Source organism: Mobula hypostoma, chromosome 11, assembly GCF_963921235.1.
Source record: "Mobula hypostoma chromosome 11, sMobHyp1.1, whole genome shotgun sequence".
Taxonomy (NCBI): domain Eukaryota; kingdom Metazoa; phylum Chordata; class Chondrichthyes; order Myliobatiformes; family Myliobatidae; genus Mobula; species Mobula hypostoma.
This window is the reverse complement of record NC_086107.1, coordinates 20242837-20259284: the sequence shown is the minus strand read 5'-3', so window position 1 is coordinate 20259284 and position 16448 is coordinate 20242837. Positions and strand designations below refer to the sequence as shown.

The 16448-nt window shown below is 43.3% G+C and overlaps 1 protein-coding gene across 2 annotated transcripts in view; it reads right to left on the bottom strand.

The window, feature by feature from the left end:
* The window catches only part of LOC134354237 (transmembrane 7 superfamily member 3-like), a 78825-nt gene that overhangs the window by 50035 nt on the left and 12342 nt on the right, over positions 1-16448 (bottom strand). The window contains exon 1 of one of the 2 annotated variants that reach the window (XM_063063142.1): positions 11083-11238. The exons of the other annotated variant lie outside the window; for it this stretch is intronic. Coding sequence (XP_062919212.1) covers positions 11083-11200 — 118 coding nt within the window. The 5' untranslated portion in view covers positions 11201-11238. Of the gene's footprint in view, positions 1-11082; positions 11239-16448 lie in introns of those variants that run through there. 2 annotated transcript variants of the gene reach the window in all.

The window sequence follows — 16448 nt, the reverse complement described above, 5'->3', positions numbered from 1 at the left end:
GTATGTACAGTGTCGTATCACTTACGGGAATCTGGAAGACAGCACCGAGCACACTGATGATGGTATGTTAGGCTGAGTCGTCGGGGGTTGGGATGGTGCTGTGGCCCCCTCCCTCCAGGCAGCCGATCGATACCGATCTGCGAAGAATGCAGCGGTACAGCGGTAGCCAGGACGCACCCAACACATCTTTAAGAAAAAAGCCAAAATAAGCAAGCTAATTAATTAGGTGCTGCCCGGCATGTAATTGTCGGCCCAGATCAAAGGCGACGCAAATCACCTCTGATCTGGGCCAACATTTACGTGCTGGGCGACACCTAATTAATTAGCTTGTTTATTTCAGCTTTTTTCTTAAAGATGTGCTGGGTGCGTCCCGGCTACCGCTGCAATGTATCGGTCTGCGGCCGGGGGGTTGGGGTGGTGGGACACTGGGGTGTCATTTCATCGTCGTCTCTTTCCATTAGTGCAGGCAGGTCATCTTCTTCTATGTCTGCCTGCCCTGATGTCGAAGGTCGAGGTTCATCGTCTGCTGTGGCTGATTGGAAGGCTTGCTTGACTGCTTAGCCTCTATCATACAGTTCTTTGTAAGCACTCAAACCATCTTGCAAATATGCCCTAAACTGATGTATCCTTTCAAAATTAAAGTCCTACTTTATCATTGCAGCGAAAATCTCAAGCAGTTGCTCCACGTTCAGTTTCTGGACGTCTTCACTTTCAGTCCGTTCGCTACTGCATTCGGTTTCAATGGTCATCCTTTCCTCTTCCAATTGCATCAGCTCTTCATCTATCAGTTCTTGGTCATGGAATGCCAAAACCTCTTCAACATCATGTTCGTCAGCTTCCACAAGCCAAACTCACTTTGTCCTTGCTTCGTTCACCACAATCGAAACGCCTAATTATGTCTAGTTTTACACTGTATAACACCCTTACGAGCTCTTTTAGGCTTTTCCGATACCTTAGAACTCATCTTGCTAACGGCTGCTCACAGGCACGTGTTTAAGCAATGCCAGCTAGAATGCAGTTCCAAATCTGGGGGAGGAGCGGCTGCCTATTTCGCGCGCTGCTTTTGCGCGCTGCCTTTTATCATAACAGTGAAAACACCTTCCGTTAGCGAAAACAGGGAACTAATGTAGGTCTTTTGTAAAGCGAACGTTCGAAAAACGGGGGACACCTGTACTTGAGACAGGGATGGAAACAATTGTTAATGTTAACCAGATTCATAACTCAGTTACACTTGTATTGTTTACAAATGGCCAATTTCTACAAGAACAGAAAGCAGCAAATGGCAACCTTTAATCTGTAAACATAACCATGTGTTCTTTCTAAACACTTAGCACAAGTTGCTCAAAATATGGGGAGATATTACTTAAGCTGCACATTTAAAATAAAACTTCCTTATAAGCAAAAAAATGTCTCAACAAGCACAGGCTGTTATTTCACTTCTTGTTAAAGCTTGACATCAAATTGCAGAACCGCAATGAATATCTCATACAGTAAATAAATCTAGATCTCAAAATAAATGCAGTTAGTTGGAAAGGGAAGGAAGATTTGAATTAATGAGACCAAATTTACTTACCTCAAGCTGACAGGCTGACCATGACTACTTCTTTATCAATTCCTGTCAGTTATCTTATGGACACATACGCTTGTAAGTAGCATTACCAGACATCCCACCTCTCCCGGAAGTTCCGGGAGTCTCCCGCATATTGATAGTGGCTCCCTGATGCCTGGAAATTATATACAATATCCCGCAAATCAATTTTTTTTTGAGAGGGAGAGCGAGAGCGAGCATCCTGATTGGTCTCTCTTCATGCTAAGTAGACCTATCATTTTTCTTTGTGGGCGGGCTTTACAGTCAACCTCAAAAATAATGACAGTGTTGCTCGCTGCACTGTTTGCAACAGTGACTTTTCTATTGCCCACGGTGGGTTAAAATGTAAAAGGCATGTTGAGGTGAGTTTAACAGGTGTCATTCGTTCATTAGCGTAGTTAAGGTTATTTAAACTAGCTGACCAGCTGCTAAGGAGCTACTCTATTGATATCCTACGTGATGACGCCAAACTCCCTGTAGACTGGCTTAAGGTTGTAATAGAATAAACATGATAATATAATATGTACATATTTTAATGTCACATTTTCTGCAAATACCGAACTTGGTTTACAGATTAGACAAAATCACTAAACAAAGTATTACATACACCTTTAGAGGTCGACGGGGGCGGGGGGAGGGGGGGCTGCTACCTCCCTGAAATGAGTTTTTGCAGGGTGGGATGTCTGCATTACTTTATGTACATGCAATCAGTCTATGTATAGAGCAACACACAACAAAATGGGGGAGGAACTCAGCAGGTCAGGCAGCATCTATGGAAGTGAATAGATAATTGACGTTTTGGGCTGAAACCCTTTTTCAGGATTGCATATAAGCTATATAGTCTATGTATATAAGCTAATCTTATATTTAATGTGTTTATTGCATTCTTGATGCTATATCAGATCCGAAGTAACACTCGTTTCATTCTCCTTTACACTTGTGTACTGACAAATCGCAGAGGCCTCTCAACCAACACGAAGAAGACAGAAAGCATGGTCATCTCCAGAAAGACAAACATCCCACAATATGTGATCAAGATCGGAAATACAAACAATAAACAAGTCAACAAATTCAGATATCTTGGCAGCCTAATAACAAGTAATGGCAGGTGCGACACAGATATCGAATACAGAATAGCAATGGCGAAAGAAGCTTTCCAAAAAATGAAGACCATATTAACAGGCAGAAAGATGAGCACGTACACTAAAAACAGAATACTGCAGTGCTACATTTATTCTATCCGGACTTACGGAAGTGAATGCTGGACCATTTCTCCTGCAATGGAAAAGAGACTAGAAGCAGCTGAATTATGGTTCTACAGGAGAATGTTAAGAATATCATGGACCACACACACATCAAATGAAGAAGTTCTCAGAACAGCCCAAGCAGTTCGATGACTCATACCAACAATAAGAGAAAGACAACTCAGATTCCTAGGACACATCACGCAGAAAGATGAGCTAGAAAAACTCATGCTCTCTGGAAAGATCAAGGGGAGCAAGCCTAGAGGAAGACCTCGGCTTATGTTCATCAAAAGCGTAGCCAGGTGGTTACACCGAGGAAATAGAAGTCATCCAAAGAACAAAGGATAGATCTATATGGAAAACCATGGTCACCAACGTCCGCATCGGATATGGTACCTAGACAGACAAATGACAATAAACTATCTTATATCTTACAGAACAGTTTTACAAGGCAATACTTATCTAACTAGATTTTAATTCTAGTAGTGTCAAATAAAGATTACTGTAGTTTATGGAAGCTAGGTAGATCCACATCTCCACGACGAATCAGAATTCTGTTAAGCATCATCTGCTTCACTTTCATTGCTGCCTGACCTGCTGAGTTTTTCCAATCATTTTCTGACTTTATTTCATCTTTCAGGTATCTGGATATTCCCCCCCCTCCAAGTAAGGAGGTGGTGTTTGCTATTAATAAAATTGCACACCATGTGACAAGTGATTAACATTATTAAATACAATAAATACATGGAGCTTAGAAAAATAGAGGACTATGCACTAGGGAAATTCTAGGCAGTCTCTAGAGTAGATTACAAAAATAGAAGGCTATGTACTAGGGAAATTCTATGTAGTCTCTAGAATAGGTTACTGGCACAACATTGTGGGCCGAAGGGCTTGTAATGTACTGTAACTTTCTATGTTCTAAATACAAGGTAGTTAAATTTTAACTTTAGTCCCTGAAAACAGATGGCAGCATCATAAAAGAATAGGGAGAAAAAGCATTAACTGATAAAAGTAATTAGTGTTGCTGTGGGATTTTACAAATAAAACATGCAAATAATGGTATGTGCTTAACAAAAACTGCAGCCCTTTACTTCCATTACGAGCAAACCAAAAGCAGTCACCTTCCATTGACATCATTACATCAGACACCGCATCAGAAAGTGAACACAACTCAATGACTGTTTCTGAATTATGTAGAACAGTTTCTATTATGAACAATATGCATCATCTGCCACACCCTGCATTTCCCTACACTGCACCCCCTCCACCCCAGAATTCAACAAAACCGGCATCGTGAGTCTGACCGGCGGTCGTGCGAGCTGCCCGACTCGGGCCCTATGTGCTTTGGTTGGAGTAACAGCAAGTCCCTCTGCTTCGTCCAGGGCTGTGCTGACTTGATGCAGGAGGTATGGTAGTAAAATCATCTGGGCTTTGTTGGGATGGTTTCAGGCAATCTACATTTTCTCTCTTCAATACAAGTCTTTTCACCCCATTTCAAAACTTGGAATGGGCCATTGTAAGGAGGCTTAAGGTGGTGTTCATGGTGCATCATAGTAGACAAAAACAAACGAGGTAGAACATAAGGAACCCAAAAGTGCGTGCATGGTGGCTGCCCGTACACCAACTCAGCTGTGGAGGACTGCAGGCCCTTTTTGAAGCTGTTCTGAGCCCCAGCAGGACCCATGGGAAATGATTGTGCTAACAGTCGTCTGTCAGGGAGGTTCTCAGAACAGCCTTTAAGGATTGGTGAAACCACTCGCATAGGTCATTGGACTGAGGGCGATACCCCGTGGGTGTGATGGAACTTAACGCCAAGGTTCTGGACCATTGTGGTCCAGAGGTCTGATGTGAATGGGGACCATGGTCATCAGAAATATCAGACGGGGTGCCAAACCAAGCGACCCAGGTGTTGATGAACAGCTGTCACCGGCGCTAGGAGGACAACCTCTGGCCAGCTGGTAGTGCGGTCGACCACGGTAAGGAGATATGTGAAACAGTGGGGGGCGTGGAGAAGAGGATTAACCAGGCGCTCTTTGACATGATCAAACTGTTGCTCAGGGACCTCAAATGGTGCCTGAATGTGATAGTTAATTTCCTAAGGCCATGCCACACAAACTTTAAAGCACCAGTTTCTGTGAAGCCTTTCCACCCGGATGCAAGAATGGAGTTAAAAACAATGCACCTCCAGTTTGGAGGCACCATGGGACAAGGCCGTCAGTTGAGACATCACACAGGAGAGAAATTCCTGCATCCCTGAACTTGACTCAGCCAACCGTAGGCCCATGACTGCTGGCCCTTTAATTATTGACATCTGAGTCAATAACACACACAAAATTCTGGAGGAAGGCAGCAGGCCAGGCAGCATCTATGGAAAGGAGTACAGTTGACGTTTTGGGTTGAAACCCTTTGGCAGAACCAGCTTGGTCGGCCACCATAGTCAACCCCAATGTGTATGGCTGCCATGGCATTATTTTTCCCTTTGATATGCTGTATGTCGGTCATGAATTCCAAAATGTAGGGCCAGTGGCAATGCTGCTGTGCAGACCAAGGGTCTGACCCTTTGGCTATTGCACAGGAGCATTCTTGTGGTCAATGAATGCAGTGAAATGCTGACTCTCCAGTAGAAAATAAAAAATGGAAAATGGCCAGATAGAGTCCAAGATGCTTACTCATGGTCAAATGTGCTGTACTTCCTCTTGAGTTGGCACGGGACAGGGGAGGGGGGATGCCAAGCTACCAGCTGAAGGCAGCAAGTGACTGCCACATACCTACAACTGTTCGTACAGAGCAGTGGTCCCCAACCTCCGGGCCGTGGACCGATACATTGTCGCGAAGAATGCAGTAGTAGTCGGAACGCACCCAGCACATCCTTAAGAAAAAAGCTGAAATAAACAAGCTAATTAATTAGGTGCCACCCGGCACATAGATGTCGGCCCAGATCATCTGGGTGCGTTCTGACTACAGCTGCACTGCCGCATTCTTCGCGGCAATGTATCGGTCTGTAGCCCGGAGGTTGGGGACCACTGGTACAGAGCGCCCACAGCATAGTCTGAGGCGTCAGTAGTGATGGCTATAGGTGCCCAGTAGGGTTCAACTGGTGTCATCAAGTGTTCTGGTCATGACTGCTGACCACTCGAGCGTGCAATTAGGGGCACTGCCTTTAAGGGGACTAAGTTCAGCAGCTCTCAGAATGAAATGGCGATAGAAGTTCCCCATACCTTGGAAGTCTTGCAAGGCCTTGGTAATGCGGGGCATTGTAAAGTACATAATAGTGGCGACTTTTGACAGCAGGGTTGGCACACCTTCTGCGGAGATGCGGTGACCAAGAAAGTCAATAGCAGGCAACATAAACGGGCATTTAGCAAGGTTAATAAACAGCCCATGTTGACTTAAGCGCTTGAAAAGTGTGCGGAGATGTGATAAGTGTTGGGTTTTGGATGCGTTGGTGACAAGTTTGTTGTCCAGGTAAACAATAAAAATCTGAGTTTTTTTTAAACAGAGTCCATTAGTCACTAGAAAGTCTGTGCTGCATTTTTCAGCCCACATGGCACACATAGAAACTCAAATAGGACAAACAGGGTTAAAACAGTAGTTTTGGGAATGTCCTTAGTGTAGACAGGCACCTGATGGTAGCTCCTGACTAAGTCCACTTTAGAAAAAAATCTTTCCAGCTAAACATGTTGAAACGACTTGAATATGTGGGACCAGATAGCAATCAGGGGTGGTAGCCTCGTTAAGGTGGCAGTAATCACCGTATGGGCAGCAACCACCAGCGGCTTAGGGACCATGTGAAGGGATGAAGAAGGGCTATTCTACCTGTGTGCAATGCCAGCCATTTCCATGTTAGCAAACTCAGCCTTCGTGCTGTCCAGCTTTTCTGAGTCCAGTCTGCACGCATGGGCGTGGACTGGTAAGCCAGTTGTGGAAATGTGGTGTTCAACCCCGTTCTTTATGACCGTAGTGGAAAATGTGGGCTTGGTGAGGTTTGGGAATTTGCCCAGCAAGTGAATTCACATGTGGGAGTACATGCACTAGAGTGTGTCATCACAGAGAAACTTACTAGGGGTACAATGTAACAACCCGAAGTCCTTTGCATCCACAAGCCGGCAGTTCTTGAGATCTACTCACAGTCCTTTGGCACACAAGAAGTCTGCGCTGAACAGAGGACTAGCAACTTTAGCCAAGACAAAGTCCCATGTCTAGCGTCATCCACTAAAGCACAGCATCACCTGGCATGTCTCACAAGCCCAGATCCTGCTACCACTGGCAGCCTTCAGAGAAGATCCATCACTCTCTACCATATAATCAATGGATGATGCCAGCAGCAAACTCATTTGAGTGCCAATATCACACAGGAAGGGTGTCCGTAATGACAATAGATAACCTGGCAGCTGGAACCCTCAGTGTTCACAGACCTCCAAAGTCCCAAAGCACTGGCACTATCAAAGCTGCATGGCAGTTGGCACTGCTTGGCATTTATGCCGAAGCATGCCTGGTAAAAACATGTGCGCAGTGTTGTCTTGTTTGAAGCTGCAGGCAAAAGTCTGCTGGAGGCTCTGCTGACAGGACTTATTGAGAGGGAAAGGAAGAAGAATGATGCATTTCTGCCTGGTTGAGTGTGGACTATATCAGCCATTTTAGCAAGCTCCCTACAGTCCTTCATGGTACATTAGTAAGGGCTGCGTGAACTTGATCAGGCATTTGTTGTATAATGAGGTCTTCAAAAATGAAACAAGGATGGTAATTGCCCAGGAGAGATAGCATGTGGGCCAATAGTTCTAAAGGCCCACTATCACCCAGGCCGGACAAGGAGAGCAACTGTTTGTCATGCTCAGGCTCAGACAGTCCAAAAGTCTGCAAGATGGAAGACTCACCACTCTGGCTGCATGGAACGACTTAGCAATGCTACAGCTTAGTAAAATTTGGTATTGCTGACAGAGATTTCTCAAAGCAAAAACTGGGCTTCCGTCTGTGCAAACCACGCAGTACTGCACTGCTCCCAAAACCCTGGCAGCTTCAAAATGGCTTCATCAGTCGACATGTTTTTGAGTAACTCCAGAATCGTCTGATCACGTCAGGGTCACCAATATAGGATTTTGTGAATAAAACATGTGTCGTCTTTTTGTGCACGAACAAAAGCCACAGCCCTTTATTTTAACTACAAACAAACCAAAGGCAGTTGCCTTACACTGATGTCAATATGTCAATCACTGTCTCAAAGTGAACAACAACTCAATGATGGTGTTTATGAATTATGTGGAACAGTTTCTATTATGAACGATATGTGTCACCTGTCACCCATTACATTAAGCTACAATACAAATCATTAACAAAAATTGTAAACACTTATGCTGTTTAATTGTATACTAAAATAAACAGCTTAAAACTAAATGTTGCACATTCCCAACAGCAGGAAATGCCATGCAATTCTTTCAAGAAACCAAATTTGTCATCACTAAGTTATGAGCTGATTGTTAATGTTTGGGGAAGAGATAGCATTGAGAATTAAATAAATGTTGCACATTACAAACATCAGTTAGAAAGGTTGTTGTTCCTTTCCGTGCCTCGTGGTGCAACAGACAACAACTTTCCCATTTTTGTTTCTGTTTTTTTTTTACAAAACAGCTCAAATGGAAAGAGTACATGGAACTGGCCGGGTTCAAACCTGGCACCATTTGCCTCAAAGTCCAGTGCTGATGCCACTACACCATCAACCGACTAAGTTAGAAAAGGTAGCGAAAGAGTATCATTGAACCCTGACTGCTACATAAGAAATTCAGGTATTTTGTACAGTATTTGAAAAATACAGCAATAATTCAACTCCTCAGTCTTAATAAGAACAAAATGGACAGAAGTACACTGCAAGGAAATACCCTTGAAAATGCACTTGTTTAAACATTTCTACTCAAGTGTGAACACTAAAAACCAAACTTGGGTATGATTTTAATACTTGAAGCAAATTAACGTGGATTCAAGACATTGAGCCAGAAGCCAGGGGTTCTCACCCTTTTTTATGCCATGAACCAATATCATTAAACAACAGACCCCAGGTGGGACCCCCTGAGCCAGAGGGTCACCCATACTCAGCTTTGAGCTTTCACTTTGTCCTTGGTCTGTCCCAAGGACTGATACGTAACTCCCTTCAACTTTCACTTTCATCCTGTCTCATGCTGGATATTCCACATGGGCTTCTCCTGAATAAGGTACTCCTGAATTTCAAAATTCCTATAATTAATGTAAAATCCGTAACTGGCTTTGCTCCTCCAGCCTGGTAACTCTACAAGCCATCTACTATGCTCATCCTCAAATTTCAACTGCTTCATCACTGGCAGATGTTTCTTCAGCACCCAAGAGACTAAGCTATAAAATTACATCCATTAAACTTTTCACCCTTGTCCTCCTTTGAAAACCTGCTTAAAAATTTGCCTCCTTACTTCTGGGCATGTGCACTGTTTCCTTTACTGCACGTGGCAACTTATGGTTGTGTGAAACAACGACACTGCCACATTCCAAGAAGCTGCCTAGATGGAAGTTGTTATTGCTGAATGCATTGGTTGAAGGGTATTACATTCATAAAACTGAATGCGACAGTGGTATTGACTATCTGCAGTTGTTGTTACAGGAACAATGGGCTTATTAATGGCACTTCTACAAGAATCAAGAGGTCAAGCAACACTCCCAAAATTTAAGCAGTCTAGCCCAACTCATTGAATGCAGCTCTGTGGGGCTCTTATAGCAAACTTTAAACTGTTTCGCCTCTTTCATGTTCACAATGCAAAGGATCAAGTTGGATTTACTTAGTTTTTTTTAAATATGAGTGCCTGTTTCACAGCTGGTAATTTTATTTTTAAACACAAGGGATTCTACAGATGCAAACACGAGGAAATCTACAGATGCTGGAAATTCAAGCAACCCACATAAAAAATACTGCTGAACGCAGCAGGCTAGGCAGCATCTACAGGAAGAGGTACAGTTGACGTTTTGGGCCGAGACCCTTCGTCAGGACGAACTGAAAGAACGCTGGAAATCCAGAACAAGTCTCAAATGCTGAAGGAATTCAGCAGATCAGGCAGTATCTATGGAGAGGAATAAGCAGTCGATGTTTTGGGCCAAGACCCAACAGTAGGTCTGGAAAGGAAGGGGAAAAATGTCAGAATAAGAAGGTGAGAGGAGGCAGAAAGAGTAGAAGCTAGCAGGTGGTAGGTGAGGGGGAGGGGGAAACTGGGACACTGGCACCATCAGTCTAGTAATCAGAATTCAAGTTGTGAGTAGATCTTCAGCCCATTATCTTCTAATTAAGATTCAAAAACACTTCAGTTATGACTTTCAATCAACTAACTATTTTCTCAGTCAACTAAGTGACTAATATTTTAAAAACTAGCTTGTTATCCCCATGCACCTGTGCAAAACAGATCAGAAATTAACTGGAAATGAGTGAACAGACTTCTGGGACATGGAGACAATACAGGTTACAGGTACGTTTCATTCGGAATACTTCACAAATGAGCCTCAAGGTTGTAAAATCTGAAATTTACCTTTATAATCCTCGGCACTCGTTATGATAGGTGATCACCTGCTGTACTTATGTTAAAACATAGATTAGAATAGCACAGGAACAAGCCCTCTCACCATGTTGTGCTGAACTAGTTAACTAGTAATTAAGGTACTGGTATTAGTTATTTGAGGCAACACTATTTATTTAAAGCTGAGATTGATAGGTTCTTGATTACTAAGGGTGCCAAAGGTTACGGGGAGAAGGCGACAGAATTGAGAGGGATAATAAATTAGCCGTTGAATAGTGGACGTTAAATGAGCCAAATGGCCCAATTCGGCTTCTGTGTCTTTGTGCAGCTCGACCAATTTCACCACCACTGACAATACGAACATAAACACAACAGAAACAATCTGGTACTGTGAAAATTTCCTATTCCATCACTTCAAAACTGGTCGCCTCACATGCAGTTCAATGTTTCACCCCAAATTAATGACACCTTCCTATTAAATAAAAGTCAAGGAGAAGATATGCCAGAAGTTCAAAACTCATTAAGATGAAAAAAATGTTTGCAACCTGTCTATATTAATTTACTAGTGTTAAAGTTTACATCGTGGCGTTCACTAACTTTGGCGTTGAATTTAAACTGCATCACAAATTCCCGCAGCTGTTAGGGGAAAGAGTCATTACCAGCCAAAGCGGAAGAGCGTCCTAGAAATGACTCCAGTCCTGCCAGGTGTAGTCAACTATAAGCTCACCTGTAACTGCAGTCCGATCCAGATTCCGGGCACCCGCTGCCAGAAGCCCAGAGCAGCGACTCCGGGGAAAGAGGGACACGGTCAGCGCGACCCACACAGCAACACCAGCCCTCCACATCGTCCACTGCCCAGCTGCCGCGCTGTCAATCAAACGTCCAGCGGCACCTTCCATTGGCCAGCACTTCCAGCCCTACTAACGTCACATCCTGTTCCATTTTCACAGCTCACTTTAGCAATCTGCTCATTAATATTTTTGCATCATTGCTATTGGTGACTTTATTACTAATGCCTACAGAAATTATTTCCAGCTTGCTGCAATGGCAGTTAACAAATGATGTCAATCTTAATGCTCCTCGTTGCATTCATTATGGTTTATTTGACCTCGCCACCTATTTGTTCCTTTAGAACAGGGAAATTCGTTTCTGTTGCTTATTGGGTTACAGATGAGCTGTCCCCAGGACACAGAGTGCTGGTCAGACAATAAACGCAATTAATGTTTCGGATCGATGACCTTTCCAAGTGTGTTTCCAGTTATCATATGCAAGTTCTTGCTTTACAACCTGACAAGACAAGCAAGTGAGAATACCGGGGAATCGGATCGCGGTTTCAGCGCAAGTCACGAAATCTACATTAATATTGAAGACTGAATGTAACACTTCCAACTACTCGGCGAAAATGCCGCTAAAGGACGCGTTTATTTAACACCTTCCACAAACTTGTTTTTCTTAAATCCAGTGGAGCAAGTTTGAAGTGCAGTCCGTTTTGTTTCTGTGAAAAGAAATCTGGAGTTTCGAGCTGGACGTTCTGTTTTGTAACTTTAAACACCAAACTAATTCAACAGAAGACACGAGAGTCCGACTTAAAGTTTACTTTAAGCGAGACGCGCGTATCACGTGGTAGCGTGATGACGTAGGCACATTCACAGTTTTGGTACTTGATCCTCCAAAATATTCCGCATGGAATTTAAACTGGAGGTGGCGAAGGGTGGATTCAAGAAGGGGATTTTTAAAGAAGAAAAGCTGCCTTAAATTTAATTGGGTTTGGTTGTGTGACTATGGCAGGATGAAGATTATTCCATGCTTTAATTGTGTGGGGGAAAAATGAATTGCTGTACACATCTGATTTGGTAGTTAGTATTAGTATCAGGCCACACTTAGATCCCCTCCAGTTCTCCTACCAGCCCCGACTAGGAGTTGAGGATGCCATCGTCTACCTGCTGAACCGTGTCTACGCCCACCTGGACAAGCCAGCGAGCACTGTGAGGGTCATGTTTTTTGACTTCTCCAGTGCGTTCAACACCATCCGCCCTGCTCTGCTGGGGGAGAAGCTGACAGCGATGCAGGTGGATGCTTCCCTGGTGTCATGGATTCTTGATTACCTGACTGGCAGACCACAGTACGTGTGCTTGCAACACTGTGTGTCCGACAGAGTGATCAGCAGCACTGGGGCTCCACAGGAGACTGTCTTGTCTCCCTTTCTCTTCACCATTTACACCTCGGACTTCAACTACTGCACAGAGTCTTGTCATCTTCAGAAGTTTTCTGATGACTCTGCCATAGTTGGATGCATCAGCAAGGGAGATGAGGCTGAGTACAGGGCTACCGTAGGAAACTTTGTCACATGGTGTGAACAGAATTATCTGCAGCTTAATGGGAAAAAGACTAAGGAGCTGGTGGTAGACCTGAGGAGAGCTAAGGTACCGGTGACCCCTGTTTCCATCCAGGGGGTCAGTGTGGACATAGTGGAGGATTACAAATACCTGGGGATACGAATTGACAATAAACTGGACTGGTCAAAGAACACTGAGGCTGTCTACAAGAAGGGTCAGAGCCGTCTCTACTTCCTGAGGAGACTGAGGTCCCTTAACATCTGCCGGACGATGCTGAGGATGTTCTACGAGTCTGTGGTGGCCAGTGCCATCATGTTTGCTGTTGTATGCTGGGGCAGTAGGCTGAGGGTAGCAGACACCAACAGAATCAACAAACTCACTCATAAGGCCAGTGATGTTGTGGGGATGGAACTGGACTCTCTGACGGTGGTGTCTGAAAAGAGGATGCTGTCCAAGTTGCATGCCATCTTGGCCAATGTCTCCCATCCACTACATAATGTACTGGTTGGGCACAGGAGTACATTCAGCCAGAGACTCATTCCACCGAGATGCAGTACAGAGCGTCATAGGAAGTCATTCCTGCCATCAAACTTCACAACTCCTCCCTTGGTGGGTCAGACACCCTGAGCCAATAGGCTGGTCCTGGACTTATTTCCTGGCATAAATTATATATTACTATTTAACTATTTATGGTTTTATTACTATTTATTATTTATGGTGCAACTGTAACAAAAACCAATTTCCCCCAGGATCAATAAAGTATGACTATGACTATGTATTTCAAATTGAATTGAGTGCCCTCGTCTGCTCCTAATAGGTTTTGGTCTGATGTGGGATTGGTAGTCTATGTCGAGCTGACCATTTAACATTTTGTAAAAACAGGTCAGGCGGTGTGCTTCACGTCTGTTTTGGAGAGAGTTCCACTTTAATGAATTTAAAAGTTGAGTAACTCTCGCTTAGGTATTTATGACAAATCGGGCTGCCTGCCTTTGGACTCGCTCAATGGAAATAATGTTTTTGTTTATAACGCATAATGAGTTATTTAAACGAACAAGAATGCTTAATCAAACTATATATATATATATTTTTTAACTCTTTCTCTCATTTCTATATATAAGAGAGAAAGAGTTAAAAATACACGTGGACTAAGATGTTAACTGTCCTATGCTAGAACCAGTGGGATCATCAGTTTTCGGCCCGTTTATGATCAAGACTCCCTCGAGGTGGTGGGCCAGCAGTGCTAAAGCACCACCTCCCACTGGTGAGCTTAAAAACTTGGCATCTGCCTCTATCAGAGTTGTTGGTCACTTCATGTATATAAAATACATGATTACTCAGATATTAATTACACAACACTGGTCAACACCCATTGGGGTTGGAGAGAAAATGTCCACACTATTCTAATCTCCCCCAATGTTTTCCTGGTGAACCTGATCCTGGCTTAACTCAGAAATTGTCCATGTTCTTCCGACTCAAAGTGGGAGTCAAGTCAAACACTAACTACAACTATAGAAAAAATATTATGATACAGGTTTTAGAGATGCACCCAGATGAAGTACTAGAGCAAAGAAAAAGATAAACTTTACTTAAAGCTAGGTGAGAGAGCTATACCAGACATCCCACCCTGCAAAACCTCATTTCAGGGAGGTAGTACCCCCACCTCACCCCCGTCGACCTCCAAGGGTGTATGTAATACTTTGTTTAGTGATTTTGTCTAATCTGTAAACCAAGTTGGGTATATGCAGCAAATGTTATATTAAAATATGTACTTATATTATCATGTTTATTCTATTACAACTTTAAGCAAGTCTACAGGGAGTTTGGCCTCATCACATAGGACATCAATAGCATAGCTCCTTGGCAGCCAGCCAGCTAGTTTAAATCAGGGGTCCCCAACCTTTTTTGCACCACGGACCGGTTTAATACGGTTTAGGGGGTGGGGTGTTAAACGCGACCGGAATATAGGTGATAAGTCAACTATAAGTCACTTGTAAGTGGCTAATACACTCAATTTTGTTTCTAAAGGTGTTTATCCAACGAATCTAATATTAAACACACAGCGCATATTTTCCTCGCATGAATGTAGTGACAAGTCAATTATAACAGTGGTCCCAAACCTCCGGGCTGCAAAGAATGCAGCGGTACAGCGGTAGCTAGTACTCACCCAGCACATCTTTAAGAAAAAAGCCGAAATAAACAAGCTAATTGATTAGGTGCCGCCCGGCACGTAAATGTCGGCCCAGATCAGAGACGACACAATGGACAATGGCCTCTGATTCAGCGATATTGGTATGTTGCAATGATTTTATATGTTCATACGAGGAAAATATGCGCTGTGTGTTTAATATCCAAACGTTACTTAAAATGTTACGATTCTATTGATTTACAAGTGACTTATAATTCAATGGTCCCCAACCTCTGGGCCGCGAAGAATACAGCGGTAGCCGGGCGCACCCAGCACATCTTTAAGAAAAAAGCCGAAATAGGCCTGGTGCAAAGAGCTATTGTTTTTGTAACAAGGAGGAACCCACAGGTCATAGCAATTCAATGTAATTGGAGAAATGAAGAACATCATAGGTTTGAAAACAGAAACAGCAATGTAATATTTAAAAAATGTTGGAAATTTAGTGATGCTCTAAAATTGATAAGGCTGAAGGCAAAAGGTGATTCCGTTATTAAGATCCTGAGACAAATGCCATGGTTTCAGAGGATATTGGAACAAACAGGAAAGTGCAAGTAAATATATTGATTGTGTTTCAGGTTAATGAAATATATGTAGTATTTTGCTGTTAGGAGACATCTGTAAATGCATTATTCCCACATACTAAAAGAGAAATTTGCTGGACTCACATAGGTAAATGGTGAGGAACAATCCTAAGTGTTGGAGCCTATCATCAAATAATAAAAGTAGTACACTTTGGAAGGACAAACTCCAAGGCAGAGTACAAAGTAAATGGCAGGATACTTGGTAGTGTGGAGGAGCAGAGGGATCTGGGGGTACATGTCCACAGATCCCTGAAAGTTGCCTCACAGGTGGATAGGGTAGTTAAGAAAGCTTATGGGGTGTTAGCTTTCATAAGTCGAGGGACAGAGTTTAAGAGTCGCGATGTAATGATGCAGCACTATAAAACTCTGGTTAGGCCACACTTGGAGTACTGTGTCCAGTTCTGGTCACCTCACTATAGGAAGGATGTGGAAGCATTGGAAAGGGTACAGAGGAGATTTACCAGGATGCTACCTGGTTTAGAAAGTATGCATTATAATCAGAGATTAAGGGAGCTAGGGCTTTACTCTTTGGAGAGAAGGAGGATGAGAGGAGACATGATAAGGTGTACAAGATAATAAGAGGAATAGATAGAGTGGATAGCCAGCGCCTCTTCCCCAGGGCACCTTTGCTCAATACAAGAGGACATGGCTTTAAGGTAAGGGGTGGGAAAGTTCAAGGGGGATATTAGAGGAAGGTTTTTTACTCAGAGAGTGGTTGGTGCGTGGAATGCACTGCCTGAGTCAGTGGTGGAGGCAGATACACTAGTGAAGTTTAAGAGACTACTAGACAAGTATATGGAGGAATTTAAGGTGGGGGGTTATATGGGAGGCAGGGTTTGAGGGTCAGCACAACATTGTGGGCCGAAGGGCCTGTACTGTGCTGTACTATTCTATGTTCGATGTTCTATGTTCTAAAATGAACTAATAATTAACAGCAAAAAGAGACAATGTTGGAAGATATCCAGTCTGAGAAAAATGAGTCAAGGTGTCT